Genomic DNA, 26,280 nt, shown 5'->3' with positions numbered 1-26,280 from the left:
AATCTTAGCCCTCTTCACTCTGTTAATTTGTTTAGAGCCCTAAATAAACATAATTTTCCCATTTCCCCTGTTAACTTAAGTCTTATTAAAATTCGCATAAACTTCTATACAACTCTAGAGAAATTATTAAATGTAGTCAAGCCAAGCAAGGTCTCTTGAGAAGAACTCTTTTCATATAGAGAGAACAAACTCTAATAATAAACAAATAAATAATACAATTTTGTATCCAGTTTAGCTTTTCCAAAGCAGCGCCGAAGCTGGGCACAAAACAAATTTCGACCTCGATGAGAGATAAAAACTTCCTTTCAAACACTCACTAATCACTGCAATTTGTATTAAACATAATTTAAAGCCACACTAAATACATGAACTTTATGTATTAATTAAGCATATATTAACATTAAATAAATGAAAATAAATGCATAAACTTGTCAGAAATGCAAAAAGATAAAAAAAAAATCAAATTTTGTTGTTTTACTTATCGAATATATTTCAGGGCGGGCTTTATGTGGGCTTTGTGTGAATAATATATTACGAACAGTTAATTACTTGATTATTTATTTATATAAGCAATTAAACAAAGAATAGGTTACAAAAATGATTCATTGTACTGGTATATAAAAACCTTATAAATCTTCTCTGCTCCAGTTTCCTTTCGAATTTCAAGTGAGGCGAATAGAAAGGTTTAAGAGTTTCAGTTAAAAATGCAATTCGCGGGCTACTCGGTCATTAAGGCTGTGATACTGTGTAGTAAGTCATAAACACAATAAGTAACAAGTAAGAACGTTGCAGTCGGGCGCTACCGACTGCGGAATACTCATTCACAGTCCGTATACATGATGCTATGTTTACAAAGGGGCATTTATTCTTATTTCAAATTTAATTTGGCTTTAAAAAATTTAGTACAAAACAATTATGCTTTTTGATTATATTGTAGCTTTTGGTAATTTTTATCGAGTAATCGATAATTATTATATTGATCGTGCACTTTTTGAGTACAAATGTATGGTAATTTTCGTTAATAGCTTTCGGTCACACCTATTGCAGATTCTTAAGCGTTTGCTTACATTACAAAAGCGCGCTTTTTAGCATTCTAAGAATTGCGATTGATTTTGTGGATTTTCTAGCTGTTATTGTAGTTTTGTCAGATGACGCTTTGTTATTAGTTTATTGTATTTTAGCTACCAGATTGTCAGGCAAAACGATAGCGTGGGTGATAGAGGCGTCGCAAGTTATGTTACAGCGGCGGAGGTTCAAGGCCTCTTCAATGTTGTGTATTTTTTTTCATACATATTTTGTTTTTTATAAAATAGATACTTATTTTATTCTTTTTTCTAATTAAAAAATTTTATAAGTTTAAAATTGTTAAATTGTTCTTCTTAAATATTATTATATATGTACATATGTACGCATTTATGCATGTACATATATGTATGTACATAAGTCTGCACGCATATGTAACATTCCAGCGTTTCTTATGCACGCGCTCATTTGTATGTGTGTATGTATGTACACATAAATGCATACTCTAGCGTTGAAATGAGACTGATTTGTTTTTGCTTTGTTCTTGAATTTACCATCCGCTACTCTCATAACAAGAATCTTATTTTTGGATTTCATTTTAATTGCATCCGTCGACAATAGGTGGTGGCGCTGTCAGCAAAGGCGCCGGTTCAATTTGTTTTTGTTCTTTTGACAAACATGACTTGGGTGCGAGTTCAAATCCCGCGGAAAACTCTTTTTTGTAAATTGCATATTTTGTTATTTTAGTTTCTTTTATATTTTTTAAATATTTAAATTTTATTTTTAAATTTTATAAAAATGTTTCCTTCCGTGTTATCAATGCCTATTAAGCCTATTTGTATATACATGTACATACATAGATAGCTCAAGCATATAAATGTCGCAATTTGATACTACAAATGCCGATTGCCACGCCCCTAATGGCCGTAGACACCTCATTTTTGGCCAGTTCTTAGAAAGAGCTAACGGTAACGTAAATGCAAAATTTGAATGCTTACGCTCAAAAAATGTGAAAATTACAGGGTATTTTTCGATATGCCACGCCCCCAAAGAGGCGTGACAATTATTTTTGGGGCATCGATAGAGAAGGTTACCAGTAACACAACTATCCAAATTTGAAGCTTCTAGCTCTTAAACTGTAGGAGATATAAAGTTTTGCGGTTTGCCACGCCCCCTTTGGGCGGACATATATCCACTATAGCTTGTTGGACTTGGGAGGTCAACTCACGTATATATACCACATTTCAAGTCTCTAGCATCAATAGTGCCTAAAATATAGCCAAATTTGAAAAATCACTATATCTTCAGGGCCGATTTGCCACGCCCCTATTAGGCGTAGACATAAAAATTTTTAATCAGTCATTATAGAATTATAGCATTAGCTCACGTGCGAAATTTCAACGTTCTAGCTTTAGAACTTTAGGAGATACAGTTTTATCTGATTTGCCACGCCCCCAATGGGCGTAGATATATCCACCATAGCTTTTTGGACTTGGGGGGTCAACGCGGATCTACATACCAAATTTCAACTTTCTAGCTCTTCAACTAACATGATTTCTGGTATATCGGAAAATGCATTTTCCGATTTGCCACGCCCCTAGTGGGCGGATCGGGAAAATTTTAACACTTTATAAATCGGAGTTATACACGAGTATGTGTTCCAAATTTCAAGTCTCTAGCTTCAATAGCGGCGAAATGAACTGCGTTCATACGGACAGACGGACAGACGGACAGACGGACAGACGGACAGACGGACGGACGGACGGACGGACAGACGGACGGACAGCAAGACGGACATTGCACAAAACCAATATACTAATTCACTTCGTGAATGAGTATAATAATTCACTTCGTGAATGAGTATAAAAATATAATAATAAATGTCAGAAAAAAATAATATTGAAAATGAGTTTGGATGCAGACGAATAATTCGCGTAGAAGTTCCACTCTTTAAGAGAACTATGTATAGAGTAGAGGAAGCAGCGGGGAATGCCAGTTAATAATTATACATTTAAATGTAATGAGCAGAAGTTATCGAGCACAAAACTTAGACTTATCAATCATAAGCACACATATGTTCTTGAGCAGCGTAATGAGCTATGCGTGCTAGTTTACTAATACATGCGTAGATATGTTCGTATGTCTGTCTGTATAACTGTCTCACTGTCTGTCCGTCTATCAAAAGCCAGGAAAGAAGAAGTGCAGAAGATCATTTAAGTTCTTTATGTATATCCAGCAGCAGAGGGAGCAGAAAGTGTTCCCATTGGTCACTTAAGTTTGACTACAACGAGATCTACCTGACGCCGGACTCAACATCTCAGAGAGACTGCGCTTGAGTAAAAGTGGCCCTATATAAAAGGCAGCAGCTGCAGCATTTCTTCAGTCGCCCAGGCCTCGTGGGGTCAGTCCTACCGTGCAGTGAAGTGAAGTAAAGTGCTTTAGTGAGTATTAAAGGCTTGAAGGAATGATTTTAATGAAAGTCTTATAGAAATGACTCAGAAGAAGAACTTGGAAGAATTACTTAGAGACAATGCATACAAGAAAAACTAAGAGGGAATACGCAGAGGAAATACTTAGGGGTATTATTTCTCAGAGAAAATAAACAAACGAACAATGCTAAATCGTCTCAGCTCGATGCCCTGAACACGATCATATATACTCTAAGAGCTCTGTCACGTCTCCTTCTGCTGCCTATTAAACGCTTATCTTGCTTTTTCAATAGGTTTAAGGTTCTAAAAATACAGTTATATTTCCTTTCTTTCTTTTTATTAACATTTCAGCAATAAACTAACACATATTTAACTTCATTTATCAATTCCAAATGGAATTGAAATCTTGATAATATTTTTATTACCAATCCTAGGCGTTCTTGTATCCTCCACGTTTATTGAGGAACTAGGTGAAGGCAATTGCAATTGGCACACAACAACCTGGTGCAACAATTTGAGGTAAAAAGTAAACCCATAAGAAAAACATGTATATAATAATCTATTGAAAAAATTAGAAGAAAGTTTTTTATATATATTTTATGAAGTGTAGCACCGGTAATGATTTTTTAATTCAAGAACTAGCAGTTTTACAATTAAATGCTTAACTATTATATCGCATAACTCCGCTTACTAATAAACAAAATATTTACTGATTCATATTTAATATTCATCAATGGTTAAAACTTGATTGTTTTTTTGTACAATAATATCGACCGCATCGAACTTAGTTCTTAGCTTAATTATAGACTTTAATGTATGGGGGTTTATTTCAGTTATGAGGGTCTCTTTATTGAGTTCAGTTCTATAAATACTCAGTCACTATACATATTTACATTTTAATTTCAAATAAGTAACTGAGAAACTTATACATATTTTAGGAAGAGGTATTCAAAAGTTTGGTATCATAGTATTATTAGTAATAAGAAGGTCATTTTATTTGTTTTAATACCATTGGAAAATAAATATGCTAGATTTGAGGCAAATATGTGTAAAATACCTAAGCTTAGTCCATTCAAATTTTAAATTCGTATTTTCTACAATTTCATTTCAAACTGATTTCTCTCTTGGTATTCCATGGCAGCAATGCCAAAGACTGTAAAGCAACCAAACACTGCATCCAAACACTATGGGAGAAGCGCTTGGTGCCTGTGGACTCCCATCCGGTTTGTCAGTTGTGTAAAGACATGATCCACGAGGCACGCAAAGAGCTTTTCCGTGATAATGATAAAGAAGAACTGCAACAATTATTGAAGGACTCCTGTGAGCAAATGCCCCATTAGCTGATGCAACAGAAATGTAGTAAAAATACAAGATATTATTTGCTCGCGCTGCTTGAGTTGATGTCCTCGCAAATGACTCCTGAGGTATATAAATAGATGTAGTCTTTATGGATATCGTCTGGGTACTTGGTTTTCCGTGGTGTAGTAACTTATATCCTTTCCACAGCAAATTTGCACAGTTATGGAATTGTGTAACAGCGAGCAAAGTAAAAATGATTTCGATTTCGTGACAGACGAAGATCAGCTGTTTGATTTCACAGAGAATGCGCCGCATTCGCCGCAATGCTTGGCATGCGTGCGCTCGCACATTAGCAATGAGAAGCTCAAGAGTGCCATGAATAAAGCTTGCAATAAGCTGGGGAAAATAGCAACCAAATGCCAAAAAGTGGTCAACAGTCATGGAGATCAGCTGGCACGCTTCGCAAGGAATCCCACTGTACTATGCTCTCTGTTGGCCATGTGCTCACCAATTGCACAGGATCAAGAGGAATACGTAGAGTACGAAGCATACGAAGAGGAAGAAACTTTAACGGACATTGCTTTGCAGCCGTCCAAATGTGCGATCTGTAAGGCGGCAATGAGGGCCTTACAGCACATGGTGCGCCACCACACAGACAAGGGCGAGGTCGCAAGGGCTTTGGCACACGTCTGCCACAAGTTGGGAAAGCTGCAACATGAATGCGAACATATAATCAACGAACATGGCGCGCAGATTATCGATCAGATGATAAAGCATACGCCAGTCCAAATGATATGCAAGGCGATTCACGTGTGCCGGAGCGGCGGCATTTTAGAGGTGGATTGTGAGTACATACATATATAGAAAAATAATTAAAATGCAACTTTAATGAGACATAAACTAATCACATCTTCATTTCAGTTGTTGGCGCTGACGACTTGGAGATGCTTTAATCATAATATTATTGCTTACTCTTACTCTTACAATCTTTCTAAGAAAACAAAATTTACTTTAATTTAATTTACTAAGTGCAATTGGCTCAGCGCTCAATCGCTTGTCTTTACCAAACATACATTTTTATTATTTTGTATGATTATTATGTTGGAAATGCATCACTTTAAACTAAATTTAAATACACTAATATTATAATAAAAACAAATAAACAACACAGCAACCTAATTTGCTATTGAATTATTAATAATAATTTAATGGAAGCTCAGGCATTGGTAATTGGGGCCTATTTATTCGAATTAATTAGAATTAAAAGATTAAAATATAAATATTATAATTTTAAATAAAATCTACAAAGGTATATATACAAAGGTATAACACATACCACATATGCATATATATTCATATAATATATACACATTTATAATAAATAAATATATGCTTTATATTTTTTCTAGAAATCTTGACCACAATAACATACAGTTTATGATTTAAATAACATTACTCACCCTTGAGCTATATAAGACCAATCCATAAAATTTCTCCTACAGTTCTTTTTGGAATATCAAGTAAAGTGCTAAAAGTCTAAGGAGCTTCGAGAAAATATGCGATCTGCGAGCTTCTTGCCCATAGTGGCTGCAATTCTGTGCAGTGAGTGCAATTTGTCATTGATTTTATTCACATTAGTGAATAAATAATACAAACTTAGCTGGATAAAGTGAAAGTGTTAATTTGACTAATTGCTTAATAATAAATATTAAATATTGTATTAAAAAGAATAAATTTACATTTAGAGAACATATATTTTAACATATATTTAATGCTTTATATTATACGTGTGTATTTTATTTCTGTCATTGCCTGCTCAAGGCGCTTTGGTCTCTTCAACGCCCATCGATGAAGTAAATCAGAGACATTGCAATTGGCATCCAAACAACTGGTGCGATAATTTAAGGTAAGATTATATTCAAAATTAAAAACAATATATACACACAATAATAAATAAATAGTTAAAGAAAATAAAATTCAAAATAAAAATAAACTAAAATTTAATGCAAATAAATAAATAAAATCAAATAAAAAAAATACATATCTATTCAATAAAAATGTCGCTAATTCTTGTAAAAACAAAACATTTTACAAATATTTATTACACATAAACTGCAAGCAATATATAATTTTTATATGACATTTATATAAATTTATATATATAAATATTATATTTAAATAATATTGCATCTTGACTTTCAGTTTTTAATAAAATCTTACTTAATTTTTTTTTTATATTTTCGAATCATGAATATGCGCTGGCCTAATGAAACATTGCGGTTTAATCGTCATTTTTTATTGCCTATATTTTTAAAATGAAAGAAAAAGCAACCTAATATTAATAATTATTCATGCTGAGGCACTGCGATTGAATGTGACTAATCACATGGACTCAGAAAAAATATATAATATAATATCCATATAGATATTTCACTTATTCAATCTTTTAATATATCTGCAGCAATGCTAGGGACTGCCACGCTACTGAATTCTGTCTCAAAAATGTCTGGGAGAGGCGTTTGGTGCCTGTGGACGCAAATAACGTTTGTCAGCTGTGCAAGGACATGATTGACCAGGCACGCACTCACATACCCTGCAATAATTGCAATGAGGTGATTCAGCCGATATTCAAAGAGTCCTGCAAGCATATATCCGATACACAAATGCAACAGAGATGTGTGGAAAACACAGAAAATTATTCATCAGTGTTGATTGAGTTGATGGGGTCGGAAATGAATCATGATGTAAGAGAAATTTAGGAATTGTCTATATACATAAGGTATATTTAAATATTTTCCCACTCATCTGCTTACAGCAAATTTGTACATTGATGGAGCTCTGCAACGTCGCGACAGAGGAAAACTTGGAGCCATCGGATCAGCTATCCTGCTCCAGCTGCAACCAGCTCGCACTCACCCTGAAGGAGAAGTTTGAGTCCACCGAACGCAACGCGTTGGTTGCAAGCTTGCTGGACACATGCAACAGCCTAGACAGCCTATCGGAGGCTTGCTTCAACATCGTGGCCAACTACTTTGACGAGATCTATGGGCTGGCCAAGCAGTATCTGCAGTCTAATGAGATTTGCCGTGATATTGACATTTGTGCAAGTTCTGCAACCGAACGAGAGGCAGCGCTATCGACCGCAGTCTGGAACGAGGTGACGGTGTGCACAAAGTGCAAGAAAGTGGTAAAGCATATGCGCGCTGCTATCCTGAAAGGCACAACAGAGGCCCAGTTCAGGGAGAAGCTAAATGGCCTATGCATTAAATGGCACGTCAAGAAGGCTGAGTGCAAGCTGCTCGTTGACGAGTATTATCACACTCTCTATAACTTATTGAAGAGTTCAATGAATGACGAAAGCATATGTCGCATGCTGCGATTGTGCACCAAGAACAAACAGTTGACAACACCAATTAGACTGGAAATTAAACTCTTAGATAAAAATCATGGCGAGGAGCTGCAGTCAGGTGCTGGCCAGTCTGGCGACTGTGAGCTCTGCGAAATGGTGATCCTGAAGATGCGTGAACTCATAAAATACCATAATGATAGCAAAATCGCATTGGATCACGTCTGTTATCTGCTAGAGACGAAAAACCTGGAGAGCCAATGTAGAAAGATGTTGAGTCACCACTCCGATTCGATTAAGAAACTAGTTTTGTCGAATAAGGCGCATCAACAGATCTGCAGAGAACTAAACATGTGCCTATTGTACGAGGCCCAGGATGGTAAGTTCCTTGACTATAGCTACATTCATTATCCTTTATTAACGACAAACTCTATATATTTCTTAGCTATGAATGTTGACGAGACTCTTGACTCTCTGTCCGAGAAGCGCGATCAGTGTATGTATAAAATATATAATGCTAATATATTACCTAATATCTACCACTCATTTGCAGTCGATGTTGCCTGGCGGTTGCATGCTTTGCCAGCTGGTCGTAATACAAATGAAGACGTTCATCAATACTAAGGTGAAGCGGAATCATTTAATTTCCGATTTCAGACATATTTGCAACTACTTGCCCCCCAATCTCCGTAGTATCTGTAGGACAGTACTCAATAAGTATGGTATATTAGGTATGGATACGATAATAAGAGCTTCGCCAAGGAGAATTTGTCAAATGGTGCAGCTTTGCACCACTAAGGAGCAATATAATGATTCTATCCATAACTTGCAAATGCAATTGAAATCGGAATACGAAAACTTTGAGGCATTAATGTTGGCTTCACCTGAGAATGGCCCTATACGCAGAATGTGCGAATTGGTACTATCGGAAATTGAGAGCTTAGTGAATACCAAAGAAAAGCGAAAGAACATATTACACACCATGCGATTCACCTGTGATCTTCTACCGGACGTAATTGGTAATTCTTGTAACTTATTCGTAAATACCTTTGGCCCTGTTTTCCTGAGTCTATTGAGCACCATTCAGCCCTATGAAGACTGCCGCTTCATTCCGATTTACCCGGGAGAAATGGGCTCAGAGACCTATGAAAATATTAGACAGTAATCTAGCTAAACAATAACTATAAATGGGTATATCTCAAATTGCATATATAAGAAGTCATATTTATACACTAACTACACAAATACCTAATCCATATATTGATTTATAATTCTATTTCTAACGCGTATTCTATTATATTTATAATCTCAACTAATAAAATAAAAATTTTCTACACAATAATAATATACAATATAATTTCCTATTCTATGCAAGATACAATATATCGAAGTTTTAATGTTCTGAGCATTCTCATCCGCTATCCATTAGAGTTGCTTAGACTATTTAAATAATAAAACTCAGTCAATTTAATGTTTCTTTACACTTAACAATTTATTTTAACATAGGTTATATTATTTTATACAATTTTTTTCGTATTACAAAAAATGACTTAAGTTATTAATTAAACACTAATTTAGCTATACGACAATTTAAAGTTCGAACTTTTTAGATTTTCAACTGCCATTTTAAAATATATATATAAATTCTAATATATAATTGGATGAAATTGTGTGTTTCGTACGCTGACAAATTGCATTTTCGTAATTGTTAAAATCTTATACATATATATCTGTATGTATATGTCTACATATGCATGTATGTATTTATGTATATCAGTGACTTTTACTAAGGATAATTAGGTAGTGTATAATTATTATGTTGCATGCACGGGTAGGAAACCGAACAACAAACGTATTTTACAAAACAAATGTATCGAATGAAAAAATATAATAATAGTAATAGTAATAGAATATATATATAATCATGTTATTAAACCCAAAGTCTCAATTGAATCTCAATTCACAAAATAAACGTTAAAATTTAACGATTAGTATTAGGCATAAGCAGAAATATGACAAAAAATCATATTCAATTGAATCATCTGACATCAGAATGCAATATTAGCACGCTCTTTTTAAAAGTCCGCCGCTGCTCCCACTGCTGCATCCGCGCTGCTGCTTCAGTACTCAACGGCACTGCCACCGTTTTGTTGCATGCGCACCGACCGGCGTCGCGTCAAGATGCGTGCTGGTGCCGCTTCATTGGCGCCCTCTGCATTGAGCGGTACTGCGGATTCTGAGACATTCGCTGCCGTCGTTGATGCTGCGGACTCTTCGCTGGCCATGCCAGCTACTGCATTGTCCAGCCCCAGGGACGTCGACGTCGGCGTCGGCGTCGGCGTCATCATGCCCAGACTTTGCTCCTCATCCAGCTGTGAGCTCCGTCGCGTGGCTATGCCACGCAGCTTTGATTTCTTCGGTGGCAGCGTGCGTGGTGCACTCACCTCACGCATCGCCGGCACCAGCGGACTGCTCTCCGGTATGCATGGCAATGTGGCGCTCTCCTCTTCATAGTTACGCTTGCGCGCCAATCGCGCTGCAGCTGCATTTTTGCTGCCATTGCTATTGGAGCCGTCTTCGGGGGGCATGGTTAGCTCTGAGGCCGCAGTCTGTTGTTCGTTGCCATTATAATAATCAGCAGTAAGCGTCGTCGCTGTTGTTTGATTTGTGTCCAAGCAAGCATTCTCATCAATGGCTTCCAATTTGCTGCCGTTGCCACTGCCGCTGCCGATGGACTGTTGAAACTGGCTGCTGCTATTGCTGTTTTGGCCATTTGTCGCGGTTGCCGACGCATTATCAATAACTTCCTTTGGACAGTTGCCGCCGTTCATTTGCCGAAGTTGCGCGTTTTCCTTTTCCAGCGTCTGTATGCGATCGCGCGTTGTCTTCAATTCCTGTTGTAAAAATAATATTGTGCTCTGCATGCCCTCCACATCCTCGTCGAGTTCTTGTAGAAAATCGTCCAGCTCTATGCAGGAAACAATAATATTTATTATATAGTAATACAAATATATTTTATGCGCTACAGATCCTACCTGATTGCGATTTCTTGACCTCCTCGCTGAAGTTCTTTTGCATAGCCAACTCAGTCTCGAGCTTCGCCAGCCGCCCGTTGGATGTCATCTTGCCGAGCTCTTCGTTTTCCTGATACAACAGTCGACACTTGGCCATGAGGCGTTTCCCGGTATTCGAGTCTGGCGTAAATTTCCAGGCAGAAAGCTCATTTTGTGTCTCCTCAAGCTTGGCCTTGGTGGCCTTCAGCTCCTTCTTAAGACGCTCAAACAACAAATTTACAGCCGGATCAAGCAGAGCTGTGCGCAAAGCCAATGCCGTAGGCGCCTGCTGTGCCTTGTATTCCGCAATTTGGCTCTATTATAGCGGAAATATTTAAGTTAATGCGATTAGTTCTCGTTCTCAAGCTCTTATTGTGTATAAAATTACCACATAATCCTGAAACTCTTGCTCCTTGTTAGCCAGACGCCGCATGAGGATCTTTTCGCGTCGCTGTGCGTCGGCATATTGCAGCGCCATACGAGCCTGCTCCAGCTTGAGGGTCTCGATTTCATCTGTGGGTAGATCCGTAGATTGAGGGTAAGACAAGACAAAGACAGTATTTAAATATAAAACGCTGCAGCTGACAGCAGACGGCTCTATAGGCAACAATAGATCGGAGTAAAGTAAAAAGCAGCAAACAGCAAACGCAATGGTCAGCGGACGACAGTGCAGACAGCAGCGAGTGCTTCTCCACTGAATCCTAATCTATAATAATGTACATGTTCTTTATGGGCAATATAAATATATATAGAGTTATTGCACAACTTTGATGATATATTGTGGATATTGGCTATAATTGTTTTTCATTGTAGGAGAATACATTGATTTTTTTTTTTTTTTTTGGTTTTATACAGAATTTACAGATTTTTTATATTTGTTTTTGTTGTAATTGAACTTAATACGAAATCATACCAATGCGTTGCAATCATTCGTGTACGTTCGTGACATTGTTGTAGTTGTTACGCTCTCGATGTTGCTGTTGTTGTGGTTGTTGTTGCCGTAGTTGCTGCTGCTACTGATACTGGTACCGCTGTTGTCGGATTTGCTTGATGCCGTTGATGCCACGAACGTTGCTTTCGCCCACGTGTTATTTCTTGCACAAATTTTCGCTTCTCTTCAAATTTTCCTCAATATATATATATATATATATATATATAAATATATATATAAATAAATATATATATATATAAATGAGCACACTGGCTTGCACTTTTATATTGCTTGCTTAATTATATATCTTCGCATTTGCGTTTGCATTTGACTTTGCTCTTGCTTATTTCTTGCTTTATAGAGTAGGAACACTGTGGAAACAACAAACGATTTGAAATTTGAAATTTCGTTCCAAAACTGTAAAATATTTAGAAAAACACTTGCAAAAAACTCGACGACGCGCGCACTTTGATTTTCAGAAAGCTCATACAAACAAACATCAATATCAACATGATTTTCTGCCATTTTCGAACACTCTTTTTTCTCTTGTAAGCTTCAAAAAGCTTTTAATAACAAAGTTCAATGACTTTCATTTCATTAATTTAAATTTTTCTTTTCTTTTTCGTGCAAGCACAACAATAATAATCTTTTATATGCATTTTTATTTCTTTATTTCATACTATATATTTATTTATATATGTATATTTATAGGGCAATTATTTTTGCTTTCTTTGTATTTACTTCAAATCATGCGCCGTTATATCGCGCGTGTGTGTACGTGAGTTTGTGCGTTGCTTTTGTTTGTTTTTGTTTTTGTGTTAATTGACAAACACAAACAACAAGACTGCGGCCTATATCCTAATCAGGGCTGGAGGCTCTTTTAAATTAATGTTATGTAATTTTTAACCACGAACGCAAGTAAAATAAGTACAGATTTCACAACTCGACAAGAAAATTATTCATTATGACCTCCAACAGTCATTTTACAATTGGTTGCTCAATTATCTAATCTTGTTTTTACTATCATTTATTTGCAAGTTATTCCAAATGATTATCCAGCCCTGGTACATAGCAATTAAATTGAAATTGAGTAATTAATTAGACAGACGTAGGCGCCTGTCTGCGCTAATGATTTTTAATGATTTCTTTGCACTGTAATAAATTCTACATGGCCACCATTTCAAATAGTATAAATAAATGTGTATTTGTATTATCTTATCTTGTTGCTAAACAATCAACGCACAGACACTAGACACACACACACATGCGATTATTTTGCGCGCGTTTTGTTGAGATATTTTTATTAATTTACTTTTTTTGTATTATGAAATTGCATTTGTAAAGTTTATTTTGTGCCATGATTGGCATTCAACACTTGTAAAGTTTTTGGCTTAATAACACAAAATTATTATAATTTTATATATCAATAAACCAAACCAATATTTATTGCATATATACCGTATTATTGCACTCTTTTTTATTTTATATTATTTATGTTTTGTATTTAAATATTTTATGGCTTTTGTTGCGTGGCGCTTGAAAGATGTGTAAACAGTGTTGGAGAGCGTAACAAAAGAGAATGCGTGGGGAATAGACAAACTGAGGCCAGAGAGAGGCTGATAGAGAGAGTGAGAAAGACAATTGGAGGGAGAAAGGAGTGGAGAGATAGTGTATGACAAGGGAGCACGCGCGCAGGGGCACGACGTTGTCGAAAAAACGGCAACGTGAGCAGCGTTGGCAGCGCAATTGGCCAAAAAACGAAAAACTGTACGTAAAACACGGCAAAAACGAAGGCGAAGACGATGGCGATGGCGAAGACGCAGATGTAGATGAAGTATAGAAATTCGATCAACTTTTGGCATTTGTTTGCACTTGTTACACACATTTCGCATAAATAATGTTTATTTGCTTATACATGCATTTAGCATATACATGTATGTATATATATTTAGCAGATTTAACTGTTCTTTGCACACACAACACTTTCCAGCACTTCATTTCATTCATTGCTTGGCTGCAATTTCTATTGCTATTTATTTATATTTTAATATTATTTAGTTCGTTTTGCACACACTGGAGTTAAGCACTTGCTATATATTTTTGATTGGGGTTTTAAGAAAAAAATTACTTATTTACTAATATTAAGAACGCTGAATGTCTCTAAAGAGTGTTCGCTTCAATTATCAAGTTCGCTTTTGTATAAACCAAAAAACAAGGCACACGACGTGGAGTTCTTTTCATTTCGATTTGGGTTTTTTTCTGTTTTTGTAGTGTTTTTCATCATATTTTAAACAAATTTTTGCACAAAATGTCAAATGCTTTACAATAATGCTTGCAATGGCAAAGGTGCGCGAAATAATTAAGTATTCTTATTAGTAAATATTTCAATTATTAAACGCACCTCGTACAGGATTTGAAAGTTAAAGGAAAAAAAAAGAGAAACTAAACAAATTATACAATTTACACAAATGTACACTGTTTGTTGTTTTTTTGTTTGTTTTGTCTTGTTGTTTACATACGAAATATATATAAATATATATTATATGGCATATATATGTTTACAATTTGCTTTGCATAGCAATGCATAAATAATAATTTAATACCTTCGAGCAAACGTCGCTGTTCGGCTGCGGCGGCAGCTTCGGCAACAGCGGCATCATGTTGTTGCTGATGTTGCTGTTGATGTTGTTGCTGTTGTTGTTGCTGTTCTTGTTGTTGGTGATGGTGGTGTCGATGCTGTTGTTGCTGCTCCGCTGTTTGTTGCGCTTGCGTTGATGTCGAATGATGATGATGATGATGGTGATGATGATGATGCGACTGCTGCTGCGACTGCGACTGCGGCTGCTCTTCAAAGCCAGACGGTGTTGGCGAAGCCGGGCCAGATGGGCCACTACTGATAACAGCGCCAATAGCAGCGCCAACCCCACCCCCACCAACACCACCACCACCAGCGGCCCCGCTGCCGGTGCCGTTGTTGCTATTGCCGCTAATGATGCTGCTGCTGCTGCTGCTGTTGTTGATCATGTGCAAATTTTGATCATATTTTGTAGACATTTTATCGTAACTGTTCATCAAAGGTCTCTGATCGTCCATAGTCATTGCAGCGACACTCATAACTCAATACAACGCTCTAGTTGGTCCTTTGCTTACGTCGATATTCATATGGCATGTACACACTGGAACAAACACACAAATTCGCTCGCTGCTCACCGCTCACTGCCAGCGGAGCACCTATTTCGCTCTCGCACACGCACACGCTCTATACGTGTGTGTGCCTACTCACTGATACCAATGCTTAACTATGCTGTGGACGACGCGAGGCAAGCGAAAATTTTTTTTATTTTCGTTGCTACTTTTCAATTGCAAATTTTTCGTACTTTAGGCGTATATTCAACGTTGAATTATTATTTAATTGCTATATTGTTCATTTATATACACTTTATTGATATTTTTATATGGTTTTAAACACTTTAATTACGTTTAATTAATAATTTTTCTGAGAGCCGTCGGTATCGGGTAGTTAGCTAAAAACGTATGGTAAGCGTTGCCATATGGTGGGCCAGCCAAATTCAATATGGTGGACACGCGTACGCGATATAATACAAATATGAGGTATGGTCACCCCAATCCAAGACTTTCTTTCGATTACCACCTATCGTAGTGCATATTGTTTACGTTTCTCCAAGAAGAAGAGTATTTTTGTGTCAGCCCTGGTTTATTTTGCAAATTACATAAAAGTCAGCTCCCAACGACAAAATGTTGCGACAAATTGCTGGACCGACGTTTGCCAAGTTGCTGCGTGCAACAAGCAGCCCCGCGAATGCATCTGCAACTGTAAATGCCGCATTCGGCGGCTCTTTTGGCACCGTCTTGGCACGCCAACAGCAGACTATGCCCGTTGTCGAGTCCGGCACTACTCTACCTAAGAAGGGCTACTCGCCTTTTGGAACCAAGCAGTCTAGCATGGCAGAATGGTCGTTGGCGCGTCTAGATGATCTACTCAATTGGGGACGCAAGGGCTCCATTTGGCCGCTCACCTTCGGCCTGGCCTGCTGCGCCGTGGAAATGATGCACATTGCAGCCCCACGGTATGAAAAGAGCCAATTGTATTCACAACTACAGCTAAGTAAAACCATTGCAGATATGATATGGATCGATATGGTGTTGTGTTCCGTGCATCTCCACGTCAAGCTGACGTTATCATAGTGGCCGGCACGTTGACAAACAAAATGGCACCGGCTCTCCGCAAGGTCTACGACCAAATGCCCGAACCCCGATGGGTCATCTCAATGGGCAGCTGTGCCAACGGCGGTGGCTACTACCACTACTCGTACTCAGTTGTGCGAGGCTGCGATCGCATCATACCTGTTGATATCTATGTGCCTGGTTGCCCACCCACTGCAGAGGCGCTCATGTACGGTGTCCTCCAGCTACAGAAGAAGGTGAAGCGCATGAAGACTCTGCAGATGTGGTACAGAAAGTAGAGAGATAGTCCACGATTAAATAAGCGAAAAGTGTTAAATGAATATTGTATGCAAATATAGTCAATAGCAACAACGATGGTATATCGATAAATGTTTAGTTTGATTATGATTTGAAAATCAGAGCGTGTTTCATTTAAGGAGCGTAATTGATTGGAAGGAAACCAATTTGTGACGTCAGACAGTGCGGATGCTACCTGTGCAGTAAAAATACTATCCAAGGTTGCCAGATCGTTTTATACGCAAATAAATAAATACAGCTGTGCGATGGCCGATCTGCCCGAAAATCTACAAGTTATTAAACTAGAACCTCCTGGCACACCTGAAAAAGCCAATATTAAAGAGCGCTTGAATTTGCACGTTAAACGGCGTTTGCAGCAGGATCTACCCGTTTCCAGTCCAGAAACTCCACCTGGGGACACAGCCGCAGCTACGAGCAGCAAACGCAACAAGGCAACTTCAGGACAGTCGAAAGAAGCGCAAAAGCAACGAAAGCCCTATCAGAAGCGAGTTGATAAGGTCAAATCAGACTCCAGTAAATGCAAAAAAGGTGAGTTAATGCACTAAATTATTTGGTCCCATACTATAAACAATAATTGCAGCACAAACGGCAAGCCCGGCAGCTGATTTGGAGGCATACGACGAGCACGTCGATCACGAAGCATCGCCAGAAAGATCAGACACCAAAAATATAAGCCGAGAACGTTATAAAAATGCTGATATACTCAACTTGGTTTTAAGTACAAAGAAGCGAGCGTTAATGCAAAATCCAGAGGTACAAACGTTTTGGTCCAATATTATGTCAGCCCTGAAAAAGTGAACCACCCTGATCTGGCAGCACTGGTTGCATTTAAGGCGCGCATTTCCATCTAATTTAAATATTCAAAATAGTAATCGCTGTCAAACTCTAGTCTTACAATACTCTAATATATTTTGTAAATATATACAATTAGTTAGTCATATTTGTATAATTAACACAAGTGTATTACTGACTGCGCATGCTCTCTCACGACTTACCGGTCGCTGCTGCCGCCGATGGTTGACAGCTGCAAAATTTTGCAGAGCCGCTCAGAAGGAAATTTGTCGTTTTTGGGGTTGCAACGTTTTGCGTCGCGTAATCGCAGTGATTTAGCGTCTCTGAATCGCAAAGAAATACAACAATTTGATTACCAATTTTAAGTGTTACACCAAGCAAAGGTAGTTCAATTGTGCCAGTAAAAATATATTCTGCGTGTCATATTAAAAATTCGCATGGCACTTCATAAGGAAATGCAATTGGGCCGCATTAGATAATCCGGATTGAGTTTCTGTGTGGCGCGTTTGCTATCGATTTAACTAGTTTTTTTTCTTTGCTACGGCTTGCTTTACTTCACCCGTGTCCTTTTAGGGCGCGCAATCTCTCGCTCACACCGTCTGCCGCTTTGATTTTTTTTGCTTTGCTTTTTTGCCACCCTTACCCGATTCTTTAGCTCTCTCACTCTCTTGCCTTACGTTTTGACTTTGTGCTTCGTCCTTGCCTTGCCCACAAATTTGCGCTCAAAGCGAGCACCCAACCACCCAATCCATCCCTCCCACTGAGCCCACTGAGCCCTTTTCGGCTGCTTTTCGCTTTCGTTCGCTTTCATTTCCATTTGGCAGCAGCTTCAGTAGTCATTACCCGACGTACGCTCGCCCATTCAACGGTTCCACAAGAAATTTGCAACGGCGCCAACTGGGCAATAGTAATCAAATAAATTTTCCAATGTGCTCTCGCCTCTTACGTAAATAAACCAAGCACAATTTCTACACAAAATAAATCCATTCCTTTGATATAAAGCCCGAGAGAACAGGCGTTTAAATGCAATAGAACTTGCATTATATAAGTTTTGTGTCCTGTGAGAGTAAAAGTGTTGCGAATACAAAAGTGCAAAAAGTGATTATAAAACAGTTGCAAATTTTTCCAGCCTCAAAATAAAATCTATTTAAATCAATAAATTATAAAAAAAAGTATGCTAATCATATAATAAAATGGAACACAATAAATAAAAAAATAAAACTATAATAATTTTTATTTAAAATAAAATATACACAAACTATTTTTATTTGTTTAATAATTGTATTTAATTATTTTAAAAGAATTTCCTAGTTTTCACATATGCCATTACTTTTATGATTTCGCATACATTTTTTGCATTATACAACAATCCAGCTTAACTGGACACTAGCTACCGCCCCCCTCTACAACAACAACAACAAAAACAACAAGAACAACCATTGCGACTATTATCTGCCCCCTCCCACTGTTTGCATGGCTATGGCCATGCGCCTTTTTTTTTATAATGGTTTAATCAATATTCAAAGAGCAAAAGAAGAAGAAGAAAATAGTAAGGTAAACTAGCACTAAACCGTTTCGCTTGTGCCCTTTTCTTTTTTTTTTTTTTTTTGCTAATTGTATGGGTAATGGTATTACATAAGCCAAGGCATAGGACGAAAAGCAGCCGAAAAGCCATTAGCTCACCCGGAATCGACACAAGAGTCTGAGATCTGAAAGAACTGGGAGACACATGGCAGGCCAGAAAATAGGATGACTACCGAACTGAACTAGGTCAGTTATTGAATTTTCCCAGGCGCCGCCCACCGCCCACGCACAGTGTTGCATGCAGCTGACAGACAGCTATGTGCATCGCTTCACAAATGCGCAACGTAACATAAATGTATAAGTATAAATATACATATATATGTACATATGTATATATATATATTTGTTTTTATGGTAAATAATCATTGGCTGACAACGGAACATGTCAATTTCGTCTTTTCTGATTGACGCGTGTCGCTGAGCCATAAAGGCGACTGAAACTGAAACAGCAACTCAAACAGAAGGCAGGAAGGAATGCGGCAGTTGACTGCTTGGCATGACAACGGTCCCACTGCTTACCTTATTGATTGCCAACACCCTACAGTTGGCGAATTCGCCTCCTTCTGCTGAGCCTTCTGTGCCAGAGACCCAAATTTTAAGTGAGCCGCACATGAGGCGTATGCGTAATATATGCCTTTTGTCATGCTCCGATGATATCTGCCTTCTAAGTGTCTCTGTTACTGTATATGTGTGTGTGTGCGTGTGGCAAGTAAGTGCAGGCTGTGCTTCAACTGTGAACCTCCTATGGCTTCCTTCAGTGCATTGCACTTTCTTGATTACGTATACGAACCATGGTCGGAGGGGTTACATGCTGTCCCAGTCAAAGACTTTCATCTTGGGTCTGGCTGCCGCAGCTGGAAGCCACACACTTCAAGCTGTGGTGCAATCATTCTGTGGGCAATTATGTGATTACATCCGAGTCCTTTTGACATTTATTAGCCAAGCAGACTGAAACAGTTTCATGAAATGGCTTCAATTCCCTTCAGCTAAACAATGAAATGTTCTATTGGCTATTAAATTTGATTAACACTTGGCTTAACTGCATAACAGTTAGCTAAACTCTCCTTTGTTATATAGTGTAATAAAACCCCTATCGCAAGGCATTATCATAATCCACAACAAGTCATTTGGCTAACCTGAGAGACCCATCGAACTGCAAACTACGATTACCGCCCTCTGCCCGTTCGGCCCATTCGTCCCCTTCGGCCCCTTCCTCACCTGGCCTAGTTGAGGGCAGGTTACCTAGCTACCCTAGCTACACTGGCAACTGCCAGCCCATGCCGCATAACTGTATACCCCAAAGGCCTGTTATATGTACATACATATATGGGAGTACTAGTTGGCAGCAACTGCACACGGGGAAAATCAATTTCAAGCAATTGGCTGCCTATGTTGGGTGGATGACACACAGGAAACATAAAAGCACTAACAACAGCAACAACATTAACAACAACAACAGCAACTGCAGCAATCATTGCAATCCAATTAAATGGCCGCTTGACTGCTGTATGTCACCGACTCGAACCGAGCATTGAGTGCGAATTCTCACTCAGTTTTATGTTCCATAAACTTAGATTCCAATAAGTGGATCGCATGTGTTGGGCCACAGCGCGTCATCATAGCTGCAGCGTCTGACTCTCACTCAACTTCGTCGTGTACCAGCTTGCTCTCTTTTTCCTTCCTCACTCTTTCACACACACACACACACTCACAATAATGCGCCTCTGCGCTCAGTAATGCCCTGCAATGCAAGTTCTCCTGCTCCCACTCTACCACACTCGTTATACCATTTTACTTTTGCCTATTTTCGAAAAAAAACGAGTGAAAAAAACATGTGTTTCACTCTGCATTTGCTGTTTTCCTTTTACGGAGCTCAATTTATTTTTGACAACACCATTTCATTTGACCGATTAGTTGGTAAACCAATTGAAGTATTACACATACTAAAACTTGTGAAAAAATAATTAAAAATAAATAAAATTAATTAACGAAACCTGAATATAAATTTTCATATAAGCAAAAGAATTAATTTAATATTTTAATTAATTTAAATATAATGAAATGAAACAAGGAGATAACCGTTGAGCCTATTTCGTCACAGCTGATAACGGACTTAATTCAAATGAACAACAGTGCCCAATTACAAAAAGCAACAAGAACAACATTACAATCCAATTAAATGTTCGCCCGCTGAGCATTGCGTGTGAATTATCTGTTTTACACTCACAATTGCATTCCACAAACTTATGTTCCACAGCGCGTCATCGCAGCTGCAGCGTCTTTGCAGCTCACTTTTACTCTCCAGATGAGCAACTGCCTGGTGCGCACTCTTTCACTCTAGCTCTCTGTGCTGCGCTGCATTGCGCCGCTGCGCGCAGTATTGTCCTGCAATTCAACCTCCCCGTACCACCGCGCGCGTTATGCTGTCTTGATTTTGCCTATTTTCGACAACAAAAATGCGGCCCACTTTGCGTTTGCTGTTTTTCTTTCCCTCACGCAGCTCTATTTATTTTTGTCAAACGATTTTCGTTGAGCTAAATGGTTCACAATTAAGTTCATTCGCTTTAAAGTGTTGAGCAGACTTCCAGTCTTCAATACGAATAACACAAGGAAAAGAGTGCCAAAAATGATGACAATACATAAAAAAAAAATTAAAAAACGCGCAGATTATATAAATTAACTAAATGAAAAAGTGTGAAAAAAAAATCAACTTTACTTATTTAATCTTCTTGTATTTCAGCTAACATGATAATTTAGCTCGAGTTAAATAAGAATTAAAACAGTGAGCGCATTTCATTGACAACTTAAGAGAAAATACAAGTATTCTAAGCAAGTGCAAAGTACATAAAAGAACATTAACAACAAAAACAACTACAGCTGCTGAAATGTCACCATTTATGGAAAAAACGTTGCTGTTGTTAGGCGTGCTGTGCTGCATACAAGGTAAGCGCTCAGGTTTATGCAATGCAAATATAATGCCAGAGGGCCACCCACTCCACCCCTGGGGTCCCCTTGCAGCCATTTCGCTGGCTTTTCAAATGGCTCGCATTGTTAGACAACGCAGCCCTGGCATTTACGAGTGGCATTGCACACATATGTACATACACACACACACACACACACACACACAGAGACATTCACATATACATAATGCAATTTGATATGATAATGGATGGATTTGTATTAAAGTCTCTCTCTCTCCCTCTGCTTCTACACGTGCCCTTTACAGTTTCCACGGCACTTATGTGCTATGACTGCAACAGCGAGTACGATCCACGTTGCGGTGATCCCTTTCAGCCTTACTCCATCGGCGAGGTGAACTGCAGCAAACAGGAACCTTTGGAGCACCTGAAGGACAAATACAAGCCCATACTGTGCCGCAAGACTGTTCAGAAGAGTAAGTTTAATTGAAATCAAGTGAATACTTAGAAAAGTAGATTTTTGAGCAATTATGAGTTGGCTCTTCGTAATACTCTTACATGTTAGGCTGACATTTGTGGCAATGCTAACAACTCTAATTTACAGTTTATGGCAAGACTCGCATTGTGCGCGGCTGTGGCTATATACCCGATGAGCGCACCGACAAGGAGTGCATAAGGCGTTCGGGCACCCACGATGTCTCCGCCACCTATTGCGCCTGCACCCAGGAGCTGTGCAATGGTGCCACTGCCATTGGCTCATCGCAGATGCCTTTGCTGTTCGCCCTGGCCACTGGGTTCGCGATCCTCATGACCAGTGTTAGCATAAGAGTCGAGAGCTCATAAATATTCCCCGAATCTAAATTCGTATTATTCTAGTTTGATTTCACGTGGGCATTTTTCATTTAATAAATGGCAATCCACCTCGATGGCCAGTTAATTAAGTTGCATAGTTTAATTTAATTTAATTAATTATACATGTGTTCGTAAGCGTAAAGTGGAAAAAACATTTACCAAAGAAAATTCAGCAAACAAAAATCTCTCTGTACTTTTTTGGGCTCATTTCAAAAAACATGCATATAAAGAGTACCTCTAATGATGTAAATGTAAAATCTACAAAAATTAACAAAACATATTTGGGCGGTCAAAATTAATTCAATTGTTTTATTTTATAAGCTCATTTTAAATGTATGCTAATTTTTTATGAACGTATATCCAAAAAGAAAAAATAAACAAAAAACTGCCAGTAAATGTCTCCGCCTAAAAAAAAAAAAAAATAACTAATTTCATGCCCAACTTTAAAATGAAAACCGAAAAAGCTTAACTAAATAAATTGTAGTTTCTCGAGTAAATATTCAAATAATATATGTATTTTATATATATATATATATATTAGTTCAGAATTTAAAAGAGTTTCGAAATTCTTCTTCGATTGTTTCCATTTTCTGTTCTTCAACAAAAAAATAAAAAGAACACCATGAGAAGCTATTTAAAAAGTGCAACTATAAAGACGCGATATTTACATGACACACAAAAGAGCCCTAAAAGGTAAATTTTAAACCAACCCAAACTCTTCATATGATATCTAACAGAACTTAATTCAATGAGTACATTAATAGAGTATAGTATTTCAAAGTAACTAGGAATCAAGATCATCTCAAGAATAAATAAATTATGATTCATTGCAGTAAAAACAAAAAGGAAACAAATAGAATAATATGAAAATTTCAACTAAAAGCAGATAACATAGCGAAAAAGAAAAACTATTTACAAAAAAAAAAGATAAAAAAAAAGAAAACAAAAAAAATATAAGAAATTATAATAAAAATCATATTTTGTCCATTTTAAGCTTCATACAAAAACAAAAGTAAATAAAAAAAAAATAGACAAATAACTAAATATATAAAAAAATCTTCCTAAAATACAAAATAAAAGAGAATTAAAAAATTTTTTCGTGCAGTTTTTTTAATTTGTTTATTTTTTATTATTTTTATTAATTTGTATTATAACCATAAAGCCTAATTATAATATCAATTGTTTTTTTCTGACAAATTGTTAGGCACAAATTAAAAAAAAAAAATACATTATTATTAAAATACTGACACGGCCAATAGGCAAAGTACAGTCAACATAAAACAGTGCAAACCCAACAAAAACCACAGCAACAAACACTAGCCAACACACAACACAAAACCAAAAAATAATTGACATTGGAAATTTTATTAAATATATTTACATACATACATTTATTTATTTCATACATAAATATACTTATATACATTAACATATATATATATATAAATCTATATATATATAGAAATATAAAATGATATTTATTAGTTAAATATTATTAAGAATTATATGGACAAGAATAACAACATTGTGAGCATATGTAGATAAACTTAACTAATTTTAATTTATGAACGAAATAATAAAAAAAAAAACAAGCGTAAATGTGCATTAAATAACAGCAACAAAATTACACTAGCCGTTGTTATAAACAAATTGAAAACACACATTTTGTGCATATTTGAAAAAGCAATGAAAAACAAATTATATTATATTGTATTTAGTTTAAAAAGAAAAACGAAAACATTTTAAAAAGTAACAAAAAAAACCGTAACAAAAAAATAATTTCAAAGGAATCACATATTATTTTATAGTTCATGAAAATATACGCATACCAAACACATATTTCACACAAATACACACGCAAAAATAATAATAAACGCAAATGTGCAAACAAAAATTAAAAATAAAAAATATAGCGTGAATCATATCATTGAGCTTTGCTTTACGAGTGACAAGATTCTAAAGTAAATTAATAATAGAGAATCCCACAATATATATATATATATATATATATATGTTGATAATAACAAAATGCTAAACATAAAACTCAGAATGAAATTATATATAATATTATTTAATACTATGAACGAAAGATATAAAAAAAAATTAAAAAATATATGGAGGATAAACAGCATGAGGTAAATCGACCTATAATAAATACACACATATTAATGATGAAAACCAAATAAATGTTTCGAACACAGATTTGAGTAAAGATACTATAAACCTTGAAAAAGAACACACACAGTTGCATATATTATAACAATAATAATACAAAATAATACAATATATATGTGTTTTGTCTGCGCTGGCTGAGTCGTGAAATTTATGATTATGAAATTTATATTTGGTTTATGAGTTTCTAAGCAAACCCAAAAACAAAATTATATATGCAAAAAATTACAACAAAATAAAAGACAACAAGAAAGAAGAAAACAAAATAAAACAAAACAAAAATCAACAATTTACAAAAACAAAAAAAAAATTATGTGAACTTGTTAATTTTTAGCGTTTAAGTCTGTAAAGCTCCGCTTGTAGATGAAAAATCAATAAATAAACTAAATACAAAAATTGAATAAAACAAAACAAAAAAGTTACAAACTTTCACAAAACAAGAAAACAAAACAAAATTAATAATTTTATCAATCATCGAACAATATGAATGCATAACAAACTGTTTTACGGTAATTAGTTAAATAATATAAGCGATGACAGCGTATGGAAAAAGAAGAAGTTTTATGGAAACATAGCTAAAACGAGTTTAATTTGCTGACGTTTCAAATGTGATTTATGAATGCCCTAAGGTCAATATTATAGGCCAACAACTTGGGATTTTAACAAGACTTCTCTAGTCGAGACTGCTCGACTAAGAGATACCCTTTACGCTTCTTTAGTGAATACAAAAGAAGTAACATACGCATGGAATAAAGAGAATCAACCTTAGACATAAGCTCTGACAGACGACTTAGCTCGACTCCCTGATCAAGACTATATATTATACTATTTTTCCATTTTCAATGGGTTCAGGGCATACAAAGATTTGTAAATGATTTTAAAATGAGAATTTAGTATAGAGAAGTAGTACTTGCAGATATCTTATAATATATTTTTAGGAAAGAATTAACCTGGGAATATTCCCAGCATTTACTCAAATTGATTTCTTGAGCTTAGTTCTTTATTATTTTCTATGTGTGCTTGCTGGCCACGAAATCAATAAATAATTCCGTTGTTTTTAAATGTGAATAATAATATGCTAAAAAGACATCATTTTTGTCCACAGCCCATCAAATACAACTTCATTAAATTTTATAGTTGAATATGCAAGTCATTAAGAGCTCATTAGATATTATACCTAGTTTCGCTCTCTTTTAGAGAATATGTTTTAAAACTGAAGTTGGCTTAACTAGCATTTGAGAAAGAAATAAAGATTTCAACAGATTTTGAAAAAGTTTGTAGATGAGTTGTTATTAGGGCTAGCTATAAAATTTGGTTCAGATTTCAGCAAGTCGAGCGAGTTGACTAGCGATGCCGATTATTATTAAGACATAAA

General features: G+C 36.5%; 6 protein-coding genes across 11 annotated transcripts; 5 read left to right on the top strand and 1 right to left on the bottom strand.

The window, feature by feature from the left end:
* The first annotated feature begins 659 nt into the window (after positions 1 to 659).
* LOC149091143 (prosaposin-like) lies at positions 660 to 5,081 on the top strand. The gene is made up of 4 exons (XM_089262400.1): positions 660 to 750; positions 3,887 to 3,971; positions 4,594 to 4,876; positions 4,959 to 5,081. The coding sequence occupies exons 1-3, from the start codon at positions 705 to 707 to the stop codon at positions 4,790 to 4,792; spliced, it is 330 nt and encodes a 109-aa protein (XP_089118526.1). The 5' UTR covers positions 660 to 704; the 3' UTR covers positions 4,793 to 4,876; positions 4,959 to 5,081.
* Positions 5,082 to 7,216: 2,135 nt separating this feature from the next.
* LOC108652850 (prosaposin) lies at positions 7,217 to 8,721 on the top strand. The gene is made up of 3 exons (XM_089262176.1): positions 7,217 to 7,495; positions 7,567 to 8,593; positions 8,651 to 8,721. Exons 1-3 carry the CDS (start codon positions 7,316 to 7,318, stop codon positions 8,719 to 8,721), a joined length of 1,278 nt encoding a protein of 425 aa, XP_089118302.1. The 5' UTR covers positions 7,217 to 7,315.
* An 842-nt stretch (positions 8,722 to 9,563) lies between these two features.
* fl(2)d (Pre-mRNA-splicing regulator female-lethal(2)D) lies at positions 9,564 to 15,646 on the bottom strand. Its single transcript, XM_018105719.3, has 4 exons — positions 14,685 to 15,646; positions 11,539 to 11,663; positions 11,133 to 11,466; positions 9,564 to 11,065 (listed from the first exon to the last, which is right to left on the bottom strand). The coding sequence occupies exons 1-4, from the start codon at positions 15,193 to 15,195 to the stop codon at positions 10,218 to 10,220; spliced, it is 1,818 nt and encodes a 605-aa protein (XP_017961208.1). The 5' UTR covers positions 15,196 to 15,646; the 3' UTR covers positions 9,564 to 10,217.
* Positions 15,647 to 15,743: 97 nt separating this feature from the next.
* LOC108654413 (uncharacterized) lies at positions 15,744 to 16,656 on the top strand. The gene is made up of 2 exons (XM_018105722.3): positions 15,744 to 16,169; positions 16,223 to 16,656. Exons 1-2 carry the CDS (start codon positions 15,838 to 15,840, stop codon positions 16,563 to 16,565), a joined length of 675 nt encoding a protein of 224 aa, XP_017961211.1. The 5' UTR covers positions 15,744 to 15,837; the 3' UTR covers positions 16,566 to 16,656.
* A 122-nt stretch (positions 16,657 to 16,778) lies between these two features.
* LOC108654414 (uncharacterized) lies at positions 16,779 to 17,533 on the top strand. The gene is made up of 2 exons (XM_018105723.3): positions 16,779 to 17,112; positions 17,165 to 17,533. Exons 1-2 carry the CDS (start codon positions 16,830 to 16,832, stop codon positions 17,380 to 17,382), a joined length of 501 nt encoding a protein of 166 aa, XP_017961212.1. The 5' UTR covers positions 16,779 to 16,829; the 3' UTR covers positions 17,383 to 17,533.
* An 83-nt stretch (positions 17,534 to 17,616) lies between these two features.
* Positions 17,617 to 25,017, top strand: LOC108654415 (UPAR/Ly6 domain-containing protein crok). 6 transcript variants are annotated; one of them, XM_018105724.3, is made up of 4 exons: positions 17,617 to 17,759; positions 21,701 to 21,903; positions 22,190 to 22,357; positions 22,486 to 25,017. In XM_018105724.3, the coding sequence occupies exons 2-4, from the start codon at positions 21,846 to 21,848 to the stop codon at positions 22,722 to 22,724; spliced, it is 465 nt and encodes a 154-aa protein (XP_017961213.1). In that variant the 5' UTR covers positions 17,617 to 17,759; positions 21,701 to 21,845; the 3' UTR covers positions 22,725 to 25,017. The 6 variants fall into 6 exon arrangements, with proteins under 6 accessions (XP_017961213.1, XP_089118520.1, XP_017961214.1 ...); XM_089262394.1 differs by lacking the exon at positions 17,617 to 17,759 and adding an exon at positions 18,014 to 18,224; XM_018105725.3 differs by lacking the exon at positions 17,617 to 17,759 and adding an exon at positions 18,168 to 18,283.
* The last annotated feature ends 1,263 nt before the right edge of the window (positions 25,018 to 26,280 follow it).

Source organism: Drosophila navojoa, chromosome 5, assembly GCF_054131105.1.
Source record: "Drosophila navojoa isolate 15081-1374.11 chromosome 5, UAZ_NAV_1.0, whole genome shotgun sequence".
In the NCBI taxonomy this organism is placed as follows: domain Eukaryota; kingdom Metazoa; phylum Arthropoda; class Insecta; order Diptera; family Drosophilidae; genus Drosophila; species Drosophila navojoa.
This window is presented reverse-complemented; position numbering and strand designations above follow the sequence as displayed.

What these genes read in the sequence shown, in the direction of transcription:
- LOC149091143 (XM_089262400.1), top strand. Translation starts at nt 705, where the DNA reads ATGCAATTCGCGGGCTACTCGGTCATTAAGGCTGTGATACTGTGTA. An exon ending in TAAGGCTGTGATACTGTGTA is followed by an intron (nt 751 to 3,886) that starts GTAAGTCATAAA and finishes TACCAATCCTAG; the next exon opens with GCGTTCTTGTATCCTCCACG. An exon ending in ACCTGGTGCAACAATTTGAG is followed by an intron (nt 3,972 to 4,593) that starts GTAAAAAGTAAA and finishes ATTCCATGGCAG; the next exon opens with CAATGCCAAAGACTGTAAAG.
- LOC108652850 (XM_089262176.1), top strand. Translation starts at nt 7,316, where the DNA reads ATGATTGACCAGGCACGCACTCACATACCCTGCAATAATTGCAATGAG. An exon ending in GGTCGGAAATGAATCATGAT is followed by an intron (nt 7,496 to 7,566) that starts GTAAGAGAAATT and finishes ATCTGCTTACAG; the next exon opens with CAAATTTGTACATTGATGGA. An exon ending in GTCCGAGAAGCGCGATCAGT is followed by an intron (nt 8,594 to 8,650) that starts GTATGTATAAAA and finishes ACTCATTTGCAG; the next exon opens with TCGATGTTGCCTGGCGGTTG.
- LOC108654413 (XM_018105722.3), top strand. Translation starts at nt 15,838, where the DNA reads ATGTTGCGACAAATTGCTGGACCGACGTTTGCCAAGTTGCTGCGTGCA. An exon ending in ATGCACATTGCAGCCCCACG is followed by an intron (nt 16,170 to 16,222) that starts GTATGAAAAGAG and finishes AAACCATTGCAG; the next exon opens with ATATGATATGGATCGATATG.
- LOC108654414 (XM_018105723.3), top strand. Translation starts at nt 16,830, where the DNA reads ATGGCCGATCTGCCCGAAAATCTACAAGTTATTAAACTAGAACCTCCT. An exon ending in CTCCAGTAAATGCAAAAAAG is followed by an intron (nt 17,113 to 17,164) that starts GTGAGTTAATGC and finishes CAATAATTGCAG; the next exon opens with CACAAACGGCAAGCCCGGCA.
- LOC108654415 (XM_018105724.3), top strand. Translation starts at nt 21,846, where the DNA reads ATGTCACCATTTATGGAAAAAACGTTGCTGTTGTTAGGCGTGCTGTGC. An exon ending in CGTGCTGTGCTGCATACAAG is followed by an intron (nt 21,904 to 22,189) that starts GTAAGCGCTCAG and finishes TGCCCTTTACAG; the next exon opens with TTTCCACGGCACTTATGTGC. An exon ending in CCGCAAGACTGTTCAGAAGA is followed by an intron (nt 22,358 to 22,485) that starts GTAAGTTTAATT and finishes TCTAATTTACAG; the next exon opens with TTTATGGCAAGACTCGCATT.